A 15,086-nucleotide genomic window follows, 5' to 3' on the forward strand; every position below is an offset into this window, starting at 1 on the left:
TTTAGACAATGTTACATACTTGACTGAAATTCTTTCCTTGCCTCTTCCCCCACTTTTCTTTGGCTGTGAACTGGCAAATCGGAAATGTACACTCAGATAATGCCATTGGTATCTATACGTTCCTTAAACTCATGCATTCTGGTCTTCTTTTTTTTTTCCAATCAAGTGCTCAAATCATATCAAGATCATGGAATCAATGGTGGAAATGAGGCTTCTGAAGTTCTGAAAAGCAAGCTGGTAACAGCTGCTCCTGCATCAGGTGTCGCTGCAGTCTTTCTCTGCTTCATTTATTGTTTGGAAAGTCTGTAAAACTGTTACTGTTCTAATGTGGGTTTTGTACCTGAGACAGCTTAATGCAGGGTGTAGATAATATGCTAATTTATCTGACTTCTTGAAACCCAATCCTTATTTTATGGATTTTAGCTTGATTCTAGTTCCCACTTAATCTTTGGGATTTAGTGTAATGTGGAACAAATTATTTGATCAGTGGGATGTTAAAACAGTTCACATGAAATTGAGCTGCAGTAGCATTGTTCCATAAATACATTACATAGATTTCAGTGCCCAAGTATTTTTGCTATGGTACAAAGAGAGCACACTAATTTTTGCATTATTGTAAAATTCAACAGTGTTTTTCTATTTGAATATAATTTTACATCACTTGACTCATTTGCAGATAGCTTTATTAGGGGTTTCTATCTGAGTAATCTAATTTCTTTGGATTAAGTAAAGATGCAGATTTTTTTTTTTACTTAAGTAGGAGGGGCTTGGATATTAATAGCAGTCTAGATGGCAGCTTAGTCAAAGCCTTTCTTATCTTCTAAAGAATGCAGAGCTGTTTCCAAACAGTCTTTAATTTTTTGTGGCTTTTACTAAATATAAATACAGTAAATATAATACTGACTATTATTATTTACTTGTAGAATCATCTAGCTTCTCTGTGATACCACCGCCAGACATGTGTTTAAACTTGAGTTTCCCCACCGAAGTGAATGAGGAACCTTTGCCATCCTTTCTGTCAGATGCACCTGATTTGGTTAGTGATCTAATGTACATATGGCTGAAATGCATTTTAAGTATACTGTTTACCTTCATGAATTTGGGTTCTTTGTATCTTCATGAGTCAGTTGTGTAATATGGTAGGGAAGGTTGTATATATTTTGTTCACAAAACAAAAGCCTTTCATTTACAAATGTAAAGAGGTAAGCACAAGAAATGGTGAGCAATGCACTATCACCTCATTCAAAACACATACTGCATAATTCTTCATTATCTTGTTGTTTAGCATAAACAGGAATATATCAGTGTGATTGACATTGAAAGCAGTGGCATCCATAGCAATTTGCTCATGATATCTGAGTCTGCAGAAGAGGTAGCTGCTGCACAGCGGAATGAGAAGCTTGAAATTCCATCTACTGCTAAACTTCATCACGCAGCAGCTTCTGTTACTAACGCAGGGGCACCTGGGGCACTTCAGAAGCAAGGTAAACCATTTCATTTTTAAATCCAAGAGAAGGTAATACTCTTGTTGTAATACTCCCCCAGAAAATCTGCAGCCTTTCCCAATTAACCTCATGGTTTTTCAGTCTTAAACATCAACGTTGAAACATTTGACTTCTTCTGTAATGATTCTTGCCTTCTAAAACACCCTATTAGGTATACCACATTTATGCCTAATTACTTGCAGTGTTCAGGTGCTTGTGGCTTATTCAGTGATATTGGTGCATTTTTTTTTTAATTTTAAGATGTTCATCAGAAAAATGTATTGAACAAATTGCAAAAGCAAGATGTGTTAGATTCTGCTACGGATATTGTAACTTGGAACATAGCACATGAAGATGGAGGAACTCTTCCTTCTTCAGGGCTTCCTTCCAAAGTAATTGAAAAAGACTACTTTTCCACAAAGCAGAAGGAAATGATTATGCAACTACAGACACTACAGAACATAGTACAAAATATGGAGCAGGATTTCAGGAATAGCAAAATGGTGAGTGCTAACTCTTGGTTTTTAAACAGTTTATTTTTTCATCTAAAGACAAAACCTACATTTCAGAACAATGTGTTCTCAAATCTGCTTAGTGTCTGTTGAGAGATATTGAGAATTATATTATATTAATGATAGGATATGATACTATTTTTGTAGTATTATACATTATATATATATATAATATTATCTATATTATAACAAAAGTTTTACATACATACATATATATATGCACACACATATATACAATGTTCTTTCTTATTTAATAATGAATCTGTTGTCTGACATGGTTGCTTACAGTGGACCAAATGTTGACCAGAATGGTTGATGTTATTAGGGAATGGGCAGAACACATTTTGTTTCTTTGTAACTGAGTCCAGGCTGAGCACAACACCTTTTTGGCAAAGATTTCTGCAGTTGTGCCTCTGCAAAACACTGTGTGACTGCTTCTAGAAAGTGATCCAATTTGTTTTATAAAATATTTGCATTTTTGCCATTTTTATAAATCCTAATATGGAAGTAAAATAAAAATGGGCTTTGATGGGTCATGTAAATCTCTTCTAACTCAGGGTTTTCTGTGATTCACAGAAATACAAAGACCTCATTGTGTCACTTACATACAGTTATTACACTCAGGTGGATTATTTACATTCTTCATCAAGGTTGTTATTTCAGTCAGATTTTTTAAAAGCTTGTAGGGAAAAAAATCTTGATATATTCTTATTTGTTTCAGCATTTCATAGCACCTGGGTTTTAAAACTTCTGGGTATCTAGCCAAATCCTGAAGAAAACCCCTTTTTTGGCCTTTTTTCTTTGGTTCATACTAGTTGGTCATTCCTTTTGTAGCAATTTCTCATGTATTACATATCAGTTACAAAATCTGTTCTTTTTGAGATAATGCTCAGTAAAATGTCTCACTCTGGGTCAGTCAGTTTTAGTTTTCATTTTTCAGTTTGAAACTTCAGACTTAAGAAGATGGTGGAAGTATTTTAATATCTGTGGATTTTAGATAAAATATGTATTAGAAAACTTCAGCTTTTTTAAAAATAATGTGATCAATAGGAGTAAAACTGTTCAAACAAATAACAGATATTTTTCTCAAAGTAAGTATCCAGAAGATTGCAATTCTTACATGAAGTTAATCTACTTGAGCTACTTAGATTCCTAACTTCCTTGTTTTCAGTCGGAAAACTGCATTAAAATGTTTGTAAAATGCTGACAAGAAAAATATATTTTAAATGGACTTTGAATAAATATATATGGTGTAAGTCTCAGAAATATCTTGAAGAAAGTATCATTACCTAGTTTTTGGGTTTAACTTACAGTTAGTGAAGCTGATAGAAGATTTTGAAATGGCTGCTGATTCAGACCTTGGTGCTCGTCCTGCAGTCTCTGAAGCTGCTGGAGTCATTGGTGCTGGTATGTGTCCAGTTAGCAGAAGGATAATAAACATGCCATGGAATATGCATCTTAAATAACTTTCTGTTACCTACCACTGGCATTTAATGCAATCCGTAAAAGGTTTTACTGAAAAATGAACTAAAAATACCAGAGAAAGAAGGAAAATGAAAGGTAGCAGATCTGAATATTAAGTTATAATATCTACTGGTTTTATTAAAATCAGCTTAACTATTTACTAGAGCAGATGTATTGAATGATTTATTGTTTATTTAAGAATTAAGTACATAGTACCTACTTAAAGCTACCGTACTGTGCCAAGAGCATAGTCTAATCTACTTACGGAGTTAATACAAAGCCAAGTGGTGGAACCGAATCGTGGCTATATCTGTATTCATACGTAAGACGATATTTAGGATGTCCTTGAGGCTCACACGGAGCAGTTCCTGTTCCAGTCATTTCCTTTGTGTGTGCAGGGCTGGGTCACACTGCACAGCCCTGGACGTGCCCTTCCATACGGAGGCACAGCTGATCCAGGTCCAGACTGTTGTAGGTGGCAGATAAATTTAAAATGCCACTTGCCGAGATATATGAGAGATAGTTTCTGCACTGTGAGGATTCTCCATTGGTCTACGTTAAGTACAACTTTTTTTTTTTTCCACAGAATCAGAACATCATTTGACAGGCATGATTTTTGAACATATTATAGATGATCAAAAGGAGAGCTTAAACTTGGAATATCCTATGACCAGTTCTGCTACAGTGGATGCACACTCTCCTGCCTCTGCAGCCTTGGCTTCTAACTCTCCCAGTGGCCTGAAGTCACCTTCTGGTATAACCTTTATTGTATATTTTTCCCCTTTGCATCTTTTAAAAATAAGTAAACCTTCTCTTCATGCTGTAATATTTCCTCATGGCTGTTACACAGGATGTTATGTAATGCCGATGAGCTCATTAAAGTCAGGCGTGAGTCTTTCTAGATTGCATTATTTAGAATGACTTCGTTGATGTGCTCTGATAAAGAGTTTGTTACATGACATAACAGCATCACTAAGCTTTGAAAAACAGTTTGGCAGTGAATCATACTTGCACTCAAATTCACTGTTACTGAAAGAAAATAGCAATGGGTCTGTTTCTGAAACCCATCACTGTCCTGATTTGTTCTTATTTATCTAAGTTTATATAAATAGCTATGGTATCACAGAACACTCAAAGCTTCCTCCAAAAGCTGTCTTGATCATCCCTGTCATCTACCTATGTCTAGAGAGGTGACATCTCTGTTAAATCCAGTTTACATCAACAAAATCAGTTGGTTTATTTCTCGTACATTAACTACTGTCTGTGTCCTAAAAGATTATTTTATGAGGTCTAATCATTTTGAAAACTGAGAGTAAATTGATTTTTGCAACTATGAAGTCTGCAGTAGCATTAAAAGGAGGAGGAAAAAATGATTCTGCAAGAAACCTGTTGCCTGAGGTTAAAAATGCATTTGTATTTTTTCCTCTGCTTATTGCCTGCATTGCTTGCAGTCAGGTTCCCAAAAGTGATACGTGCTTTGCACATCTGAATGTTCATTTGATAGTCACATTTACAGCAATCTGTCTTACTAAAATATGGTTCCTGTGTCTGTATACAGCACAAGTGAATCTCAAATAGTACACACACCCAGTTAAATTTTGAAAACAGTAATAGTTTTTTAAGTATAGATTTGTTATTGCAAGCTAAGAAAACTATAGGCAATACTAAGTTACAACTATAATTTTTTGAGATGGAGAGATTAGGTTAGGAGAGGAAGCAGTGCTCTTCCTTCCAAGACAACCACGCTACTCTTCTGTTTCATCTTCTGAATTCCAAGCTTCTTCTGAGTACCAGGACTCCTCAAGTAAGTGTCAGTCATTAATTTTCCATGAAACACTGTATAATTAATTGGAACACATAATTTCCAGTTAGTTGGTTATGACAGAAAACTGTCAACAGCAACAATACCTTCCTCGCAAAACCACCCACAAAAGCCAGGAACTGTTAATGATCTCTGGAGCTTCTGTGCTCACATGGCAGTCAATGATATGTTGTATCACAGGCTGTTAAGCTTATGTACAATATTAATTTATTTTTAATGTCAGCATATTGAGGTTGATCTGTTTCTGTATTTTATCCCACAAGCTGTTTAACCTGTGTATGATTAGTGAGTGTACAAGTGCAAAGATATTATTAACAAGGATTGTTTCTGTTTCAGGTTCTCACATATGCAGAGATCTATGTCCTGGGTATGTATTTTGAGACTGGCTTTTTTGACAGTTTACCAAAAAGGTGACTGTCAGGGTGGAATCACCACTTCATAAAAATCGAGAGGGGTATTTTTTTCCAGCTGAATAAAACCATGTCTTTTTAGCTAATTTCAGGCATTTACTCTGACTTCGGTGATGCCTGTTAGATATACTTAATGCAAAAGCTGCAGAAGCATTCCAAGTTTTTTTTCTAGTTACAAGTACTGAAGCTTAATGTAAGTTAATGTAGATGGTACTCTTGTCTATGTGGATTTTTTATCTCTCCTAATTGCAAACCACGTTTTCAGCAAAGTACATGCAACTGCTGCAGGTAATTTTCTACAAAGGCCAGCTATCACCAGATGGTTTTTAAAGTCGTACTGTGTGAAAAGTGTAAAGCAACTGACTGAAGATTTCAAAACTGGAAAAGAGCCTGTGCATTAAATAAAATGCTCTGACACATATATTTTTACTTTTAGCTACTGTTAGTCTTGTGGATCCAGTAGAAAAGAGTAGCTGGTTTCTTTCCTTTCTGGTCATTCTGCTCCATCACCCTTCTTTATTGCTTTGCTTGAAGCATAGCAGTAAACAGAACGGTTTATCCTATTTTTCTAGTATTTTAAGTGGAACTGGTTTTTGTGACTGAAGTAGGTTAGGAAGTGATTACATTAGGTGGAGTATGGGTGTGAGGCACTAAATTTTAGCAGACAGTGATAGCTTGTTGTCCTAAACTATGAAATTTGTTTTTTACTGGGAGCAACTGATTAAAAGAGAGAAATGGGGAGAATTTACACAAAGCTGTGCTCTCACTGACACTCTTTCTTGCTCAGAAGGTCAGTGAGATGTGGATTGAACCTGGTAGCGCCCCATAACCTTATCTTCTCAGGGCAGCAATACAAACCCTGTGGGTGCTCCTGGCTGCCAGACTCAGTCTCCTCTGGGCCAGCCATGGTCCCACACCCCACAGCAGAGCTCAAGCATTTCAGTTCTGGGTCATCCCTCTGATGCTAAGCCTTGCTCCTTCTGTCCTCATCAAAGCTGACTCAAGTGTACTTACACAGTGGAGATGTGGGGAAAGAATATTCAGTCCAATTGCTTTATGTAAAACGATCTGGATATTGTTGTTTTAAGTATAAAAGAAAGAGTTTTAAATTGTTGTTCTTACAGGAATATTATACATTAATTTAGTAACAGCTTTTTTCCTCCCACCTAACATCAAGCTCTCTAGAAGATCCCCTGCAAATTACTGGTCTGAGTGACGTTACTGATGTGAAGGATCGTGTGGTAGAAAGTGACACCTCTCTGTTGGAGCTGGGTTTTGCGAAAGGACAGGCTAAGAAAATCTCAAGGTAATACCATGGCTGGTTTTTGTTGTGTGTTGCTAAAAGCATTTTAGCCCTGGTTATTCTCATAATTCACACCTTGTAAACAATGGAAGCAAGTATATAGTTTGATGTTAATTGGACTACCCACAAACCTACTAGTCTTTATTGCCAAATGTACTAATTGTTCTAATATTCTGGTTTTGAAATTCTTTCCTTCCCAGTTGCTTGTTCCGTCTTGTTCCTAGGTGTAGGTTGTTTTCACACAGCAGCCCCAGATTCCAGCTTGCCATGCTCCCCTCCCTGCTGGAGATTTCTATACCTTCCTGACTGTCAGTTATAAAATCAGCTGAATTCTTTCCTGAGAGAGATCAAAGTGACAGCTTTGAAAGTTTCCTACTCCAGTCTGTGATATCAGTTGCTTACAAGGCAAAAACATACAGCTGTTCAGGTTGCCAATCTACTGCCTTGGTGACAGAGTTCCTACCAGTTTAAGCTCTAGCTCTATAATCTGAATGTGTCTGACAAGTAAAAGAAAAAAATTAATTTTTCGAAATCACTTGTTTACCAGGATTTTATGTAGTAAAATTTTGCAAAAGAAAAATTTCCCCTCTTGTTAATTACTTGTGATTCCAGCTGTGTCAGAATTTTGAAGGGTTCTCAATATTTTTGTTATATCAGGTAGTTGCCATTGTTTGCAATTTACAGGATATGCTAGATTATTTCCTGTTTACATCTGCCCTCAGGGTTCTTGATTCTGCTTCTGGGCATTCTCAAAGAACAGAAAAGGAGAGGAAAGAGATACAAACATGGATGAAAAGAAAGCAAAAGGAAAGAATGAGAGAATATTTGAAGAAACTGGATGAACAAAGACAGAAAGAACATCATCCATTCAACTTGAGAAAGAATATGGTAAGATTGACAGCTGTCTTGAAGAGTGCTTATTATACAAGTGTTGATTATTCAGGTTAGACAATGTAAAGGCTGGGAGTAGTTGTTTTTTCCCTTATTGTAATGTTGTATTTCTACATGTAAGATTTTATTTTACTGGAGCTGGCCATAGTTGTATCAGGTAAGTAAATATAGCAGCGTTCTTCACAGGCTGCAGTGGTGACTATTGGCTGCAGATGGCCCTGGACTGTAATGGACAGAGCTGAAACATTCACTGATGAAAGATGGTTTTTTCAGGGATTGATAGCTACAGCAGTTGTTAAGATGTGTTTACAACTTGTTTCATCTTCCCACACACCTCCCCAAAACCCCCAGAGAATTTAAAAAGCAGAGTTCAGATGCCAGCATCCTTTACAAACATGGCAGGATACTGAAGGCAGCCATCACTGTCATTTACCAACACAGAGGTGCGTGCAAAAATCATAAGGGGTCAGTAGAGATGCTAGAATAAGCCATATATGTCAAGTATCTTACAAAATTTCAGTGAACAGTTCACTCCCAGACTTTTTTACATTTTAAATTTAATTAGTAAAAACATGTTTATGGCCTGACCTGGAAAGTTTTCTGTGCTGGAAATAATGGAAAATTAAAATAAAACATAGAAAAGCATTTCAGAAGAAAATTTCCAATCTGTATTAACTCTTAAAATATGCATTTACCATCTGGATGCCTTCAGGACCTGAATAGACCCTGCTGAGTCCCAAGAAGCTCTGGAGTTACAAGAGATGAGACCTAACAACACCAAATATATCCCTATACTGTCTACTTGTTGAATTCAGGATATGCTGTATATATTTCCAGGCTGAAGCTCTATTTGTTTTGACTGCCAAGCAGCAAATACGTAACATACACAAGTTCCCTGTTACTAAATAATTAAATGGTATTCACTTTCAGAAAGAGTAACAAATCTATATGGAAAAAAGTATTTCCCCTAGTTTTAAATAGTCTTTCTGCATGGAACTGGGGTGCTCTTCTGCACATGTGTGGGGAGAAGTGATTTAAGAAAAATGAGTCCTGCTTCTCTCCCTTTCTTGTGTTGTCAGCCCATAAATATATACTTGATACTTTTGCTATGGGCTTTTCTCCTGAAATCATTAGTGGAGGAATTCTCAGCTTTCAGTGGATGGTTTGGGTTTGGTTTGGATTGGTTTGTATTTTTTTTTTAAGAAGTATTAAAGACTTCAAATTGTACTTGATCAAACACAGGTCAAAGGGCAGCATTGCCCTGTTTTTTAAATTAATTATTGGGAACATCACTGATTTTTAGAAAACTGGAGGTGAGGCCATTTGAAACTTTGAGCTTACTATGAGGACATCTCCTTAGGGATGCTAATATTTTAAGCATATGAGATATGGAAGATGTGACTGCAGGATTTCAGTATATTTTTTGAGACTGGAAATTTATAGAGACAATCTAACTTGAATTTCCTGGTAGGGCATATGCTTTTGTACTGATTGTTTTCTGAAGAGTTCCTTGAGCAGTAATTTTCAAATAAAGTGAGTACGTTTTGAGAGTGAGAGACTGGAATGAGACCACAGTACATAATTAGTTAATGATTTTTATACTTTCTTAAACAGCATCATAGTCCTACTTCAAAGGATATTAGAGTCTTCCAGAAGAAAAAAGAAGAAAAAGACAAGTAAGTTGCTGTTTGTATATTAGTTTTCCAGTCCTGAGAAAGAGGTTAGAGATACTTCTAACTGTTTTGCTTACGAAACTTCTGATATGAATGAAATTTCAACCAAAAGCATAAGTAATTCATGTTTACTTTACCATTTGGAAAACTGAATATTTTTCATCCGTTGACTATATATGTTGCTTTCCAAATATCATTGTTTGTTTTCTTTCCCCAACACTTACTCATTCATTCTGTCAAACCAGTTGGTAAGAAATCTTCTAACTTTTTGCTAATGATCTCTTAAAAGGCTTAGTATATTTTATGTAAGATCTTGTAAAAAAACCATTCTTCATGTAGCCTTACAGGACTCACAAGCCAGCTGTGGTGAAATGAGTGACAGTGTGAGGTAATGTATAATATTTCTCTGCAGAGCCCTGTTGTCTGAGCATCACAGAATCAGAATATCACAGGCATTTTCCCTGATGAATGAAATGTTATCTGAAACACTGGCATCACCAGCAAGTGATCACAAAACATTGTCCAGCACAAGATCACCTCAAACTTACAGAAGGAGGAATGTGGCATCTAGTACAGGGTAAGTATTAAACCTGCTCTGTTCTACTGATGTCTTTACCACACTCCAAATCTTGTAGCAAATTTAGACAGGATTAGCTTGAGAGAAAAGTCATATGCTGGCAGAATCAAACATACAATTTGTGGGGATCAGAGGACTCTTGAGTCCCTGTTCCAGGCTTGGTAAAACCAGTACTGCAAATCTTGGAGGGAGCCTTAAAAATGCCTTTTGGAGCACCGAATAAGCTAACTCAGGAGTCGAGGTGTAATCAGCGTCCTAACCCATTCCGCTCAATATCGATTCCTTTACAGAAAGGGTGGTTAAACACTGGAACAGGCTGCCCAGGGAGGTGGTGGAGTCACCATCCCTGGAGGTGTGACTGGACATGGCACTTGGTGCCAGGGTCTAGTTGACAGGGTTGTGATCCCATCGAAGGTTGTACTTGATGGTCTTGCAGGTCCTCTGCAATCTTAATGATTCCGTGAGTTCCACTGATCTATAACCAGCAATACAGGCCTGAGGAGCATCTTAACGACAAGCAAGAAGCTAATAAAAATTCTGCGGTGCAAACTCTAGACTTGTTCTCTTTCTTGCTAACTTTTTCATTGCTTAGGGTTTCCTTGTTCTTTCTTTAGCAGTTCGCTTATTGCCTTCTGAGGAGGTGAGGGTATCTGAGTATTATAAATTGATACATTTATTCAGTTTTATGGCATTAATTTTTCATGTGTATATGTGTAATCCAGGTGTATATTGCGTTGTAATTTTGCTTCTTATATATATTTTATGCTTATCAGATTATTAGAGGGAACTTTGTGCTTCAGATAATCCTGTAGTTCAATATTTCTGCTTCTTTTTTTCAGTACAGTACCTTTTTTAGGTACAGATCCAGGATACAGCATTAAACTGAATGTAGTCAGTACTGTGCAGAACCTTCTGGTGGTGTCCAGGGGAAGTTTAAGTGCATCAGCCCAGCCAGAATCAGACATGCTAAGAAACATCCTGCAGGAAGCCACTTAGGAGTGGCAGGAACTGCTAGTTAATAAGTTTTGTTGTACCTACAGTGGCTCTCTGTAAAGCCAGCTTGATGCATCTTCACTGTGATTGCAGCAGTTCTGAGTCTGGTGAGGTTTATTGTCCCCACAAGTAGTGTGTGGTGCTGATCCTCCGCTAAAGAGGCTCAATGTGATTTCTCTGAATTTCTCTTTTCTGAATATGCCCTGTGAGATCTAAGTTGTGAGGAGGAATGGTACATGGTACAGAGTAGCAAGTATTTAGCTTTGTTGTGTCAGGTTTTTTATCTTCTTGTAGAGGGCATCTGAACAGTCCTGTTCTGGCAGAAAGGAGCAGCAGAATTGCTGCCAAGCCTGGCTGTGGTCAAAAAGTACAACATTTCACTCCAGCTCTTGGTTTAACACAGTCCAGAGGTAAGAACAGAACTTTTTTAATGATGGCACATACTGAAGAGGATTTTCAAGTGACTGCTGGATTTTTGGGAGGGAGGAGCTTTGATATCTGTGTAAAACATGAGATTTATAATCCTGGATATTTTCTGTCCTGAGCCTTTGCAGTTCTGCTGCCATTTGGTAAAATCTTGCACGTGGCCAGAATGGAATATGCTACATGAAGATTTATCGAGTCTCTGTGGGTGTCCAGCACTTTTTAGAATGGCTTAATAATAGCGAGATGGCTCCTTAGAGGTGTTTTGTAAAGCAGTAAGTTTTAATAAAAGCAAAATAACAAACCATTTAGAAATAAAAGGAAAAGCCAAGCATAGGTGTTAGAGAAACCTCTGAAACCTTGCTAAAAACACCCTAAAAAGCCCAGTGCACCTCTGTGCTGGTTCTTAAGTACTGAACGACTTAGAGGGGTTCTATTGGCAATTTGCCAATAGAAACAGCTCTAGGTTTTGAGAAGCATTGCTAAAGCCCAACCAACAGCCCTGTGCTGGCATTGAGCCAATACTGATGAAAAGGGTGTAGAGCGTTCTAGTTTGGTTTCCTTATATGTTTAAAGGTAAGCTGAAACTTCTTCCCTTTTATAGAAACACCTGCTTGGATGTGGAAATGCATTCCTACCCCTACTGACCTCCTAAATTATGAGAGTTACCTTTTCTTATCACTTCTCTTTAAATCCAAAGTAGCTTAAATTGCCATAGCAAGAGTACTGTGTAATCCAGGCAGCAAACTTGTAGATGAAAATTTCTAAGCATCTTTGTGTATATTTGATATTACTTTTAAAAAGGAAATGCTTACTTTGTCTTTCCAGGAAATGCCTCTATGCTCCTTCCGAAAAGTACCTCCAGAAGAAGGCTGAGAAATGCTACAAATTGTCCTGTTAAATCCAGACACTGTAAGTTACACAGAACAATGGCATAGTGCTATATAACACAGGGCAGGAAATGAGATGCAGATACAGCATTTGTTTAGGAGACTAAAACCCATAGGTTTTTCCCCATGTAAAAGTCCTTTTAATTAGAAACTTATGAAATATTGTAGTCACCTCTGTTTACCTTCTGAACAGTATTAGCCAGATGGCAGTTTCAAGATTACTGAAATAAGGGTGTTGGCTTTTAGTGAATTCCTGAAACACGTTATGAAATCATGAGAGATGGAGGCTTTGAGTCTTATTTTTTAATTCAAACCCACAGCAAGAAAATTAATTAGCAGACTAGGACACAAGAATTATGCCTCTCCCTTACCTTTCTATGCTGCTTACTTTCCAAACTTTTTAAAAAAGGAATTGTCTTTGTTATCCCTCTGTAAAATATGACATCTGTAAACATGACTTAAGATATCATTTTGTCATAATGTTAGCATGGACAATTTTTACTAAGTTTAAGAAAAAAAACTCTTTTGGATTTTAGTGATTCTTTTTTCCATGCCTATCTTTGTAGGTCTGGATCCATGAAAGATTACTCCTAATAAAATTCTTTATCAAATATCATACTTGTTAACAGAAGCAGAATTTCTGATCAAAGAACGAGGAGTGAATCAGTCTGAGACTTTAGGAAATACTGTGGCCTGATTCTATTCTGCCTTACACCAGAATTACACTATTTTCATACTCTGGACAGTCAAAGGTCAATGTATTTGACTTGACAGCGTAGGAAATTGAGAGAAGCAACAATAAGTAGAAAGGCACTTTTCCTGAATCACTTCTACTCATCTGGAAAAGCAATTTTTTCTCCATTCCATATATAAACTCTATATTCAAGTTGTTCTTTCTCTGATTTCCTGGCACCTTCTTGTATCTGTTTTTCCAGTATATCACATCACTGCTGAGGGTTTCATCAAAGTTCAGTGTCTTCTAAAGAGGCACAAATCCAGAATTTATTTAGTTTAGTCCTCTGCCAAATAATTAAGCAAAGTGCTTTTTTGGAGGGACTGCACCACAAAGCCTGGATGCTGTAGGCACCATGCACAGTCCTGTTCCACTTTGTGTTCTGCCTTTGGAAGGCAGTTCAGAGCCTGTGGCTGGAAGGGGCCAGCAGCCTTTTTCTCACCATAACCCCATATCAATTCTAGATAACGGAGCTTGCTGTTTTTACATGGATTTACACACAGCTTCAGTTCTTAGAACCTGGAGCTTCTATTCTTGAAGGAGTTTCAAGAGATTGAGATGAAAGGTGCAAGAAGTGTTACAGTGCTATGTCTGGCCTGTTTTCTCCTCAGCTGCTGAGTGCAGAGTCAGCAGAAGCTCAACAAAAAAACCTCCTCAAGTTGCCACTGCAGTTCAGACAGAAGGTGTTGATCTTGACACTGATCGAGACGTGGTGAGTCCGTGGACTGTGCCTGATGATATCCAAAGAATACTTCAAGATACTTCTGACTCCATGTTCCAGGTAGAGTACCTACTTACTCTATAAACTGCTTGATACTTGCCACTTAACACTTTGTTTACTTCTGTTTTATTTAAAAGTGTTTCTCTATTCAACACCTGTGAGAGAGATAGATACAGAGGGACGTAAATGGTGGGGCTTCAGCAGAACTACTTTCTTTTTCACAAGCAGAGTCGTTCTTGTGAGCCTTGAAACTGCATGTTCCTTTTAACAGTTGTTTAGGCAAATTGCCTGCCCAGGCAACAGACACCAGTGGGAGGACTTAAACAGAAAAACAGATTGCATTTGTTGCAGAATAGTTAGACACATGACTTGATTTGGACATGTTTTAAAAGAGTGGGATCATTTCTCCCGTCCACGAATGAAGCACAATGATCAGTTTGTTTTCTCTTACCCCACAGGGCTCTGCAGTGCACGGCATGAGTTTCTCTCCTCTCGGCAGTATCAACACAGACAGTGTTTCTGAAAGCACAGGGAGCATCCTCAGCAAGCTGGACTGGAATGCAGTAGAGGCTATGATAGCAGATGTGGAAGACAAGTGAATATCCTCATACACTGTTCTCGTCCAGACAGTTGCTGGTGTTTAGGTTTTGTTTTTTAAAAATAGTACTTGTTCTTCTTAAAATGGATTGAGGCCTGCATTGGTTTCATTCTTAAGCAGCATGGAAACTCTCACTGTTTCCAGCCTTGCCTAGATGAAGCTGAATTCCTTAAAATGTCGTTTTCCCTCCAAATATCTTCAGGTCAAGAAGAACTAAATATAGTTGGTAACGGCAGACTCACAGTCTTAAACAGATCTGGGTCAGCTGCTTTACACAGAAACATATAAACACAACAGATGTTATTTTATTTTAAGAGCATTGTACTACTACTTTGCTTTTGTATTTAATATTTAACATTATTATGAAGCTATTTTTGTAACATAAGGGTTGTGTTAAACTGGTTTAATAAAAGTGATTTTATTAGTTTCTGCTGTAAATGATTTACACATGTAGCACTATTAAGTATTGTTGTGTACCTCTAGATTGTATGTGTACATGTGCACTACCCTCATATTTTAAATCCAGCCTGTTTGTGCAGTAGTTTTGAGAAATCTTATACGAATTTGAGTGATTGTTAGAAAGAGGTCAGAA

The 15,086-nt window shown here is 37.3% G+C and overlaps 1 protein-coding gene across 8 annotated transcripts in view; it reads left to right on the forward strand.

The window, feature by feature from the left end:
- CPLANE1 (ciliogenesis and planar polarity effector complex subunit 1) overlaps positions 1-14,874 on the forward strand; it is a 56,710-nt gene extending 41,836 nt beyond the window's left edge. For all 8 annotated transcript variants that reach the window (XM_040090175.2, XM_058424099.1, XM_058424097.1 and 5 more), the window contains 15 exons: positions 167-259; positions 924-1,036; positions 1,286-1,484; positions 1,746-1,987; positions 3,310-3,403; positions 4,047-4,214; positions 5,619-5,649; positions 6,870-6,998; positions 7,718-7,883; positions 9,501-9,562; positions 9,972-10,136; positions 11,424-11,539; positions 12,381-12,464; positions 13,787-13,956; positions 14,355-14,874. In XM_040090175.2, the coding sequence (XP_039946109.1) occupies positions 167-259; positions 924-1,036; positions 1,286-1,484; positions 1,746-1,987; positions 3,310-3,403; positions 4,047-4,214; positions 5,619-5,649; positions 6,870-6,998; positions 7,718-7,883; positions 9,501-9,562; positions 9,972-10,136; positions 11,424-11,539; positions 12,381-12,464; positions 13,787-13,956; positions 14,355-14,495 (1,973 nt within the window). In that variant the 3' untranslated portion in view covers positions 14,496-14,874. The remainder of the gene's footprint in view (positions 1-166; positions 260-923; positions 1,037-1,285; positions 1,485-1,745; positions 1,988-3,309; positions 3,404-4,046; positions 4,215-5,618; positions 5,650-6,869; positions 6,999-7,717; positions 7,884-9,500; positions 9,563-9,971; positions 10,137-11,423; positions 11,540-12,380; positions 12,465-13,786; positions 13,957-14,354) is intronic.
- Positions 14,875-15,086: the final 212 nt, after the last annotated feature.

This window comes from Hirundo rustica, chromosome Z (genome assembly GCF_015227805.2).
Source record: "Hirundo rustica isolate bHirRus1 chromosome Z, bHirRus1.pri.v3, whole genome shotgun sequence".
NCBI lineage: Eukaryota > Metazoa > Chordata > Aves > Passeriformes > Hirundinidae > Hirundo > Hirundo rustica.